General features: G+C 40.7%; 1 protein-coding gene across 1 annotated transcript in view; it reads right to left on the reverse strand.

The window, feature by feature from the left end:
• DCDC1 (doublecortin domain containing 1) overlaps nt 1-4,824 on the reverse strand; it is a 336,080-nt gene extending 331,256 nt beyond the window's left edge. Inside the window, exons 1-4 of the mRNA XM_056851932.1 lie at nt 4,769-4,824; nt 3,786-4,058; nt 1,865-2,024; nt 1,284-1,446 (exon numbers count right to left, since the gene is read on the reverse strand). Of these exons, the coding sequence (XP_056707910.1) occupies nt 1,284-1,446; nt 1,865-2,024; nt 3,786-4,058; nt 4,769-4,824 (652 nt within the window). The remainder of the gene's footprint in view (nt 1-1,283; nt 1,447-1,864; nt 2,025-3,785; nt 4,059-4,768) is intronic.
• Between the last annotated feature and the right edge of the window lie 6,394 nt (nt 4,825-11,218).

Raw genomic sequence — 11,218 nt, forward strand, 5'->3', positions numbered from 1 at the left:
CCCTTTTTGTATGAAGCAATTACTGTTCTCAAGCATAATTTGCTCATTTTACAATAATCTGTTTCTTTACTACAAACCCTTCCAATATTTTCCAGTGAGCCATCAACATTCAAAGCACAAACATTTGGGCACATTTTTTTTTTGGCATTGACAACGTCCTTCAATATAATGCATTAATTTTTATAACGTATTTAGAGTGGTGGCTCAAACCCTTCTACTGACATACTAAAACAATAAGAATGAAGAATATTTTGCTGCTGTTCATAAAAATTAAATACAATTGTAACCACTATGGAAAATCCAGAACTGTACCACATTTAAAGCCACAATCCATAAAAATTGGCACATTAGCTAAAAACTTTGTTTTACCTTAATCCCAGTCTTAATAAACTAGGCCAATGCAGAATTTTAAATTATAAAATGTACCTAAAATAATAAATTTTATTTGGGGTCTTAAAGGTGATTCATTAATTCAGTCCAGTTTTATATATTTCATAATTTTGTTAATTTAACAAAATATCTCCGTTAAACTTGATAATAGCTCTAAATATTACACTGCAATATTTTATGACATGGTTTTGAAAGTCATCCACCACTTTGAACCAACATGAGCTACTGCCTCAATCCAGCAGAACAATGTCAAAATCAGTTTTCAAAAAAATAAAATTGACAATAGCAGCAGCATAAAATTTTAAACTCTATTCCTGTAATCTGAAAACATATAAAATCAATTAGTGACGAGACAGTAAATTCAGAGATTATGTTGAAAAAAGAGAGCTTTAACTGTCATAATTTAATATTAGAAGAGGTGCACATATAAATTAATGTGCAACTTCAGAGTGAATATTTCACATTGTTGCATGAACAGTCTGATAATTATTTTAATGGTGTGTCTTAATAAAGGTCATATGACTAAATTAATAAAGCACTCAAACTCTGAACTATTATTTTTGCTAGTGTAATAAGCCTAATGAATTGTGTCTGCTAGATGTCAGTGAAACTAAATAGTAAATTCAATAATCTCTGATTTAATTTATTATATTTTCACCATTTAACCTCCTGCAGGCTCCCTAATGTCTATTCAGATCTATATTAAATTAAGCACCAATGCTAATGAAGGGCAATAAACGTGGCTGTCAGTAGATTTTTCTTTCATTAAGCACATTATCTTCTTACTGAGCTGTAAATGAGTAAACATTAGTTTTGTTAAACCATGCAAAAAGACAGGATGAAAATCATTTTTAATTGCACCCCTTAAGCCACTGACTGTGGCATTTTTTTACCTTTAATTTTTTTGAGTGGATTTGAAAACGGTTCTCCTGTTGAAATATAAACGTCAGCATCATGGGGTATGTCTGCAGCATCCAGTGCTTCAGTGCCATCTGCCAAGAAGACTCGTCGTGCAGCCGTAGTCAGCTTCAGCTTTTCCGTACACTCCTCCAGCAGCTAAATGAACCCAAAAAAGGTAAGGAAAAAAGGGTTAAAAATTTATTCCAATACATCATTTAGTCAAGAATCAAATCTTTAAAATCCGGGTCTAATATATTCATCCATATGCAGCATATAAGCAGCTAACCGCTGACTATTTTCTAGCAAGGTTATGATCTGATAGCAGGATGAAACAGTAACTATTATAATTAAGATCCACATTTGGATATAATCGCATCTTGCTGTTTTCTGGATTTGGTATCCCATAGTAAATTGAAATTTTTGATCTTGCATCTGCCTATTTCTCGTAGCATTCATGGATATTGTTTAAGATAAAAAGGTAGTTAACTATATACATGCATAATTTTGAAACATTTTATTTGTTGTGAGAACTATGTTGAATATTAATATCTACAAAAGATATATTAATACTTACTAGTTTAATGGAAGGTGCCACTGCAACTTTAGCAAATACACTTAATGTGCCATTCTTAAAAGCAGTTACTCTGAGTATCCAAGGCTGCCGTTTAAAAAGGTGAAGCACTTCAGAGGCCTTCTGGGCCAAATGAATTTTTGAGCAAGGAAACCCTAAACATCTGTTGCAAAACAATTCCAGTTTAGTTCAATTAAACAGTTTTTAGTGATTTTCATCTTAGACAACAGTATCCCTCAAATATCACTCAGCTAATAATTTCTGCATTTAAAAAATAAAAAAGTACTTTTCTCTAAATTTACGGAAAATTGCATCCCACAATGTATATTTGCTTATGTTATTTACAGTGCCACCCCAAGCAGAGTTATTCCTTTCAAAGTCCATAAGTAACTTTCCTTATAATGGCAGTGAGTTATATTTAAAGATCTGGTTATATGTATTAGAGATTTAAATACACTTTTAAGATAACAGTTAAACTTTAAAATTCCATCTTCATGATGGAACTAGATGCATTCTACAGCTAAGAATAATAGTTTCCTTGTATTTCTGGATCCCTTGTGTCCTTATGTCATTTTTTAATGCCAAAAAGTTCCTATGCTGTTCCTATCTATATTTATTGGGAATTCATTTTACTGTCTTCAGTAGGGCTTACTTTAAAATAAGTGTGCACAGTATTGCTGCCTTGGCTCCAATGAAATAGAAGCTTATTAATACACTAATGTTAGAATCAAAAGGCATGAGCATAAAAAATTACATTTATTTAAATATTCAGTCAAATTGTTACAATTTAGATTTCTAAGTTGCCCTAATTTTCTATAGGATTTGTGCATGCTCATAGTTTTTGTCTTTCTGTATAGTTGGCTTATTGTGCAATAAATGTGTCTGTTATATCTTTGAAGCACCCTATGTAGAAAATGGCTACTCTGCTGTTGTACCACAGAATTATGATTCTATCCCAGATGTATTTCTTTGGTGGCTGTGTCCCCACCATGCTTCATAGCCACTTCTGCTGTACTCATGAGATATTCTACTTTTTTTTAAGTGGCATGTAGCAAGTGCTGTTCCTTCCAATTTTATGGTTATTTTTAAGTTTTGAGGAGCTGACTGCTCCCTGCAGTAGTTTATCTACAATTTTGTTTTACACAGGTAGATGTAAAGAGCAAAACATCTAGTTTCTTGGTTCTTGTAGGTTATCCGGGCTGTGTGATCGTGGTCTTGGTATTTTCTTTCCTGACGTTTCGCCAGCAGCTGTGGCAGGCATCTTCAGAGGAGTAACACTGAAGGACAGTTTCTGTAGCCATGCTATCCTGCCATCTGTTTTCCAAGGATATTATTTTACTAGTACTGGATCAGCAATTGTGGAAGTATCATATAAAGAACGGGTCATAAACAGATGATGAGGTGCCTAAATAAGTATCAGTGCTTCCTGCCGAAGTCACTTCCACACATCAACCACATTCCAGCTGTTTGGATGTGTTCCAAATCCCATAAACACACACATTCGCACTTCCAATATTCTACTATTAATTGGAACAAATTTCCTACATGGGAAACATTTCTATACTGGAAAAAGTATGAAAGATGCATGTAGACCATTATGCAATGATTTGAGATGGATCTACTTCTTCACAGACTTGCACTGGAATGACATAGCAGGCCATTTATTGGCAAACAAAATAAATGTAACACATAATAATGTACACATGGTTTTTCCCACACACAAGAAATGCTTGCCATTTCCTTCACATTTAAAGCAGTCCTGTGAATGAGTAAACTCTAGTAAAAACACTAATCTTAATAAATATTGAACTGTCTTTTACTATAAGTTTAATGCTGTCATTTGAATCATCATTACTGATCCAGTTGAAAGGGGATGGAGCACCCCACTATCAGAGTTAAAGCAACATGGAGCAGCTTTGATTACCTTGGCTGACCTGGTGGAGCACTGACAGGCCTGTTTCTCTTGGATGATGACATAAGATAGAGATTGTCTGTGCTATTTGATTTGTTGCTGGTTAGTTCTGATATTCCATAACTGCTCTGAACTGATTTTATTTGATGCGTAGGACCATCTTGAAGTCCTGACCTTTCTGATACTACTGATGATTGCAGGTGACTTTTAGGGCCCTGCAGACGCTCTCTTTGCTTTTCTTCAGTGTTTTTATCTATTTTCTTTGTTTGAGGGAACATGCATTTTCTGCAAAGAAAGAAAAAGATAGGATTGTCTTTTAGTAGGATTAAATAACCCCATGAAACTAAAGGAATATGGAAAATCCTGTCATGCACACATGCTTGAGAACAAGGTAATTAAAATGAGAAAGTAATTTCACAGAAGGAGAAAACAACTGACATATTAAGAAACTGACCCAATAAATACAATTTAAGATTAAAAAGGAAAAAAAGTTAAGTAAAAAAGAAAAGAGGCATCCATAGTACACTGGAGTTGTTTTTAAATGAATGCATCTTATTGCGATCAACTAACTTTAATGTATCTAAATTACCCCACCTATCCCAGGGTTTAATGGTATCTGAATGTTGTATAGCAGGGGTCTCCAACCTTTTTGAGCCTGTGGGTATCTTTGGAATTCTGACACGGCAAGGTGGGCACAGCAACAAAATGAATGCCACCAAATGGCTGCAGCAGGAGGTGGAGCCAGCTGCAAAATGATTGTTACAGCTTAACTTCAGTAACACAGATCCTTGTGCTATGGGGGCAGCTGATGCCAAACCAAACTTTAAAAAAAATCTGCACAGCCAATCAAACCTCCAATAGTCAATCAGGAGCCTTGCTGGGGAAAAGCCCTACCTGGTCCCACCCACTTTCTAAAAACACTTGGTGGGCACCAGAGAAAGTGTCGGCAGGTAGTATGGCGCCTACGGGAACCATGTTGGGGACCCTTGTTATACAGGAACACGAACAGTGCAATCCTGAAGGTGAGGTCAGTGGCGTTAGGAGCTGGCATGACCCCTGCACCAGCATAGATGCCACTTGTGCCATGCAAATTGGCATTAACACTGGCGCAGGGCCACTAAAGCTGGCGCTGTGGAGCAGCTCGGCAGTGTGAGGCAGGGGCGCTGGCACAGCCTCAGCGGCAGCAGGAGTTCATACCAACGCCAAAGGGTGCATTCCCGGGAGCGGGCCTGACTTTGGTCAGCTCCCTGAGCCCTTTTGCTGGCACAAACTTCTGCTTGCAAAAATGGTGGCGCAGTCCTGTGGAACTGCATAGAGCAGTTTCAGGGGGGTTAGGGGAAATTACATTTTCGCTTGCTGTGCTGGGCCAGCAATCTGGTCAGGAGGCGGTGCGGCCGTGCCATCCCTGAGCACCCCACAACTACCCCCCTTTAGGATTGCACTGCCCATGTTTCAGTTAAAGGAAAATAAGGAGGAGGGGAGATTAGCATGTTGGAGCCGTTGCTCAGTAACCGCTCTATAATCAATGTATTTTATGAGCCCAGGAAGCATCACTATTTTGTGACAGAGTGACACAACAAAACCAAAAATTCCTCATGCATTTATGATTTCATGTACACACAGGGGGCCAACAAAGACTTCTGTCATGAAGCATTTATGCCCTCAACATTACATACAGGTAAACTATTCAAGTATTGCGATGATCTACAGATTCAGATGTCCAATGTTTTGAAACTGTATTACATTAGACAACAGTGATTGGATAAAATACAGTGGACCATAACAGAAAGACTATTAACCTGCTAAAAGCCTGATTTCTTAATCCTATATCATCTGCTAGAAATGTGAAGAAATGTTTTTTTATGTTGGTTTCCCTTGGAGGTTTAATTCAAGATGATTATATAAAATCAGAATTAAAATTTAGTTCTGTCTCAGATTACAAAGAACTATTTACTTAAAGGTGTAAACCAACCAACAGGAAACTTTTAGTTTATCTAGTAATTAACAACCACAACAAATATATTGAATTCCCCCCCACAAATATTCCCAAGATTAAACAGGCAGCAAAGGAGTTCTGAGTTGTATATAGATTTTAAGTTATAGGCAGGAGGAAGAAAAACAGGCCAGTGGTACATGCAACAGTTCATACAAAGATGGCGAAGCTGGGTTGTGTGACAAAAGACACAGATAGAACAAAACAGAAACACTGCCTGCTTGATGCTTTTCAGAAGTGTTGATGGAGGAGTGAGAAAAAAGTGGGAGGAAGATTTGGCCTCTTGCTTGATATGGGAGCAAACTAGAACAACAGCCCATTCCTGAGCCTTGCAGCGGCTGGGGACAGCGTGACCAAGGTTCTGCTGCAGTGCCTCCAAAGAGGTTTCCTGGCCGCTGCAAGGTGAAAAAATGCCTTTTTAAAAAAAGAAAAAGATAGAAAATGGCGGAAATAGTCCCATTGAAAACAGCGATGCTGCGCCAACAAAAAGCTGACGCAGCACCGCTGTTTCTGCAGGGGGTGTTCCCAGGCTGGAAGGGGTGAGGAAGCTGACTAAAGTTAGCTCTGCCCCTGGGAACACCCCGGGAACGCCCCTCCCACACTGGCGCCACAGTTCTCTTCCGGGATTTCGATCCTGGAGACTCTGCGGTGGCAGAGCTCTGTGTAAGTCCACGGCGCCTTGGAGCCGAAGGAAATGCACCCTGTGCCAGCTTATGTGCCTTTATTTCGTGATAAGAGTTCACTTACACTGCCGCAGGGGTCACGCTACCGCCACACCACTTTCATCCCCAAGCTCAGGAATGGGCTGTAAGTAAACTATAGAATTATAGGATTCGAGTTAATTAAGATCAACAACCCCATGAACTCAGGATGGATTGTCATAACCCTAACACATCGAATAGCCGTGGCCATGTGAATCAGATTATGACACTATTAACCATATTAGTTTGGAACACAATTTTGCCACCTCCCCCCTCTCCGCATTAACCCAAAATGCTCCCCGAAACCCTGTTTTTGGGGAGAGGGCACCTCCAGGAACAGAACTGGGGGATGGGTTCAGGATGCCACAGGAGGAGGCAAGATAATTGCATTCTGTGGGAAGAAATGGAAACGCCCATGGAGACGTTAGTGTGGATCCAACCCAATGTCTACATATGAACATGAAGCTGCTTAATGAGACCAGTGGTCCATCTAGCAGAGTACTCCAACTAGCAGCACCTTTCCAGGGTCTCAGGAACAGAAAGATCTTCCTAACACTTGCTAATTGAGACCTGCTGCTGTTGATGATGATGATGAAGATGATGATGATGAAGAAGAAGGAGAAAAAGAAGAACCCGGTTCTCCAGATCAGACTCCACCGCTCCAAACCACCGCTCTTAACCACTACATCACACAGATATCAGGCACTGTACACAGATATCAGGAATTGAACCTGAGACCTCCTGCATGCAGAGGCCATGTTCTGCCAATGGAACATGGCCCCTCCAAACTAGACACTGGCCCGTTGACCGAAAACACATTTAACAAATTCACATAACACATTTGTCCATTGACTGGTCAAGTATTGCCAACTGGATTGCTTAACTGAAGTAAAATTTTCCATGAAATCAAACATAATATTGTGTAGGCATTTTTATTTCATTACACTATCATTCCTTAAGAAGGGTGTTAGTGAGGGCTGTAGCAATCAGGGTAAACATAGCAGCGTAATAAAGCTTCTCCTATTTGGCCACCTGCAGGCATTGCCAAACAGACTTTTTAAAAATAGTTTTTATTTTGTTTTAATTCCATTTTAAGTGAGGCAGCATGTGCAGAGGTTAGAGTAAGCTCTGGGATACCAGAGTTCAAATCCCCACACTCCGATGATGCTTGCTTGATGTCCTTGGGCCTGGCAGCCTCACATACTTCACATAGTTGTTGCTTCTTAATAACAACTAATTTGTTTTTTTAGCTAGCACAAGATTCAGGCCTACTGATTATTGAAGTACCCGTATTTTTTGCTCCATAGGACGCACCTTTCCATAAGACGCACCTAGTTTTTAGAGGAGGAAAACAAGAAAAAATCTTGTCCGGCTCGCGTCGTTCCAGCGCGCCAAGCCGGCTCTGTGCTCCCCCCCCCCGCTTTCCAACTGGGAGGCGGGCGGGCACACAGAGCGGGCTGGGAGGTGGGTGGGCGCACAGAGCTGGCTCGCGACATTCCAGCGCGCCAAGCTGGCTCTGTGCGCCCGCCCGCCTCCCAGCTGGCAGGCAGGTGGGCGCACAGAGCCAGCTCGCGTTGTTCCAGCGCACCAAGCCGGCTCTGTGCTCCCCCACCGCTTCCCAGCTGGGAGGCGGGCGGGCGCACAGAGTGGGCTGGGAGGCGGGCGGGTGCACAGAGCCGGCTCGCGTCGTTCCAGCGCGCCCAGCCGGCTCTGTGCTCCCCCCCCCCGCTTCCCAGCTGGGAGGCGGGCAGGCGCACAGAGCGGGCTGGGCGGGCGCACAGAACCAGCTGGGCGCGGTGGAACGGTGCAAGGCGGCTTTCCCCGGCTGCCTCCCAGCGCGCCCAGCCGGCTCTGTGCGCACATTCGCTCTATAAGACGCACAGACATTTCCCCTCACTTTTGAGGAGGAAAAAAGTGCGTCTTATGGAGTGAAAAATACGGTATCTGCTTTTTAGTCATTAACTTTATTAGAATAAGAAATTTTTGACTATTATGTGACAATATTTAACCAGATCTTTTTTTATATCAGTAAAATGCTTAGTCTTGTCACAGAGCTGTTCTTCTGACACAGATGAAACTTGACTGAATATACTCACTTTTTTAGTGGTGTACTTTTTACACTGCTTTGACATGATGATGATTGTGAAGCTGAATCTCTGTCATCTCTTTCTGATGTTTCAGACCACAGAACTTGAGTCGAGTCAGCACTTTCTGTTTCACTATTTTCTGTTTCACTATTTTCCATTTCCTGCTTAGTAAAAATAAAGAAAGTAAAACAACAAAATAGCTTCTACAGCATGACTTCTTGCTGGCTTATGTCTTTAGCTTGATGTTATGGGGTGAGTTGTGGTGCTGCTGGACATTCAGAATGGGGAGAAAAGATCAGAGGGGTTTAGTGCTCCCATTTAAAAAGCTACAGAGAAAACTAGCATGCCAAGGAGAAGGCTAGACTAGAGACCTCCTCGTTGATGTCAGATTTCCACAGGCAGGGAGATTGTTATGCAGGGAAACATTCAACCTTGTGATCTTCTGCCAACATTCTCAAAAATGAAGTTCAACAGTGACCATTCAAATTCTCTGAAAGTATACATCAGCCCTTAGCACCCTGAGTAGTTCTATCCCAGCCTGTTTTGGTGTAGTAGCACTCATCAGCAATGTATTTTCGGAATTATTCCTCATCCCTTTATGGCACATCTATGCTACACAAGGGAGTTACTTGGGCCAGCAGTGTGAGACTTGTATATGACCTTGAGGTTTTGTTCTAGAATAAGAATTGCCACCCAAAAGATATAAGGGAAGGTAATTTTATACTGAGAAAGGAGATAGGGGTGCTGAACCCTTTCCCCCTATGCTTCTCCCACCAAGACCCATCCTTCACCAGTTTTGCTCTCAGCTAGGCTCTAAAGCAAGCCACAGCATGAGAAAAGCAGCTTGGTGAAGGGCCATAGTTCAGTGGTAAAGAACCTGCTTGGCATGCAGAAGGTCCCAGGTTCAATCCCTAGCATCTCCAGTTAAAGCGACTAGGCAAGTAGGTGATGCGAAAGACTTCTGCCTGAGGCCTTAGAGAACCGTTGCCAGTCTGAGTAGACAATACTGACTTTGATGGACCAAGGGTCTGATTCAGTATAAGGCAGCTTCATGTGAAACTATTTGAGCGGTAAAGCACATGGAAGATATAAGGGATGGCTTGCCTCTTCTTTTCTTTAAGAACTGCGCCACATCCCTCTTATACCAGTTCAGCACAACTTATGTTGGATCATGCCATCATCATACCAGATCCATAGTTTCTTCTTCAGACTCTTTAAGGTTGAGATTGGAGAAAAGTACCATTGGTATCCATAGATAACAGTGTTTATGAATCACTCCAGAAAAGCTTTTGCTATTGTATGCTAATGCAAAACTTTTCAGGAAATACAATGGAAATTTTACCTTACTTCATTCAGGAAGGGATCCAAATGTAATGATTGGCAACACCCAGTTACAGCTATGCCCAGTGTCAGATTGTAAGGGTAAAATATAACGAAAGACATCCAGAGAACTATAAATGATCTATTTATATCTGGCAAAATGTTTATATTTTTAAAAGAAACTAAATCACAAGACAAATGTTAAAAATGTTAGAATTATTTCATATTTTCTGAAGAGTATATGTGCATCAAAGCCAATTAGCCCAGTGCCCCCTTCTCACAAACACATGGGAATAAGCCCAATTATCTTGAAAAAAGCCAATTAAAATAAAATGGATAATCTTAATATCCAAATTTAAAACAATCTTTTGATAATTACTTTTCTCACAAAGATGCCTTTAATGTAAACTGTGAAATATTGTCCATCATGCCTACAAGCAGCAAAGACAACATTTTCAATAATATGTTGTCTTTAAATGTTGTATTGCAGTTTGCACTAACAAGTAATCATAGTGACATTAAACATGCCTGTTTTTCTGATACAGCTCTTCAGACAGATGCAGAGTCCTCAAAAACAGGAGCAGCTCCTGCAGTTGTATCTTCACTGACATATAACAATACAGAGTAGATGAGACAAAAGGAAAGAAACCTATTTCTTCTTATCTTATCTCTACTAAAGCGAATTATACCTTTGATAGTCACCGTGAAGAATAGGAAGTTAAACATTTTTCACTTGCATGGTTCATACACTACCAAGGCACACTGACTACATGCCTACAAGTACGGAAAGACAGGGGCTGAGATATAATCTTTTATAGCTCATGCATGGCTGCAGGCAAGAGTAGTGGTTATGATTGCCAACTCCATCGTGAGCAATTCCAGGAGATTTGGGGGTAGGGCTTGAGGAGGACAGGGAGTTTAACAGGGTATAATCCTTTACACTCTTCTTTCCAAAGCTGTCATTTTCTCCATTGTAACTGATCTCTGTAGTCTGAAGATCAGCTGTAAATCTAGGAGATCTCCAGGCCCTACCTGGAGATTGGCAACCCTAGCAGTGGCTCCATGTTTCCTCCTCCTTTCCCCCCACTATCATGTAATCTTTAGTAGTGCAAAATACATGATATGTGCATTTTCCTGCCTCTCTCCAGTTCCAGATGGCCACTAATGGGAAAACAGCCACTCATGATGTCACAGTCGCAGCATCCATTTTGCATTACTAACCATTAGCACAGAAGAGAGGAGGCGGAGACTATGAGACCATGGTTTGGGGCAGCAGCCACACAGTGGCTCAGACCTCATTTTTCAAATAGGCAATTCACACTCCCTTTATGACTTAACTGTCCT

The sequence above is a fragment of the Euleptes europaea genome, chromosome 6 (assembly GCF_029931775.1).
Source record: "Euleptes europaea isolate rEulEur1 chromosome 6, rEulEur1.hap1, whole genome shotgun sequence".
Taxonomy (NCBI): Eukaryota; Metazoa; Chordata; class Lepidosauria; order Squamata; family Sphaerodactylidae; genus Euleptes; species Euleptes europaea.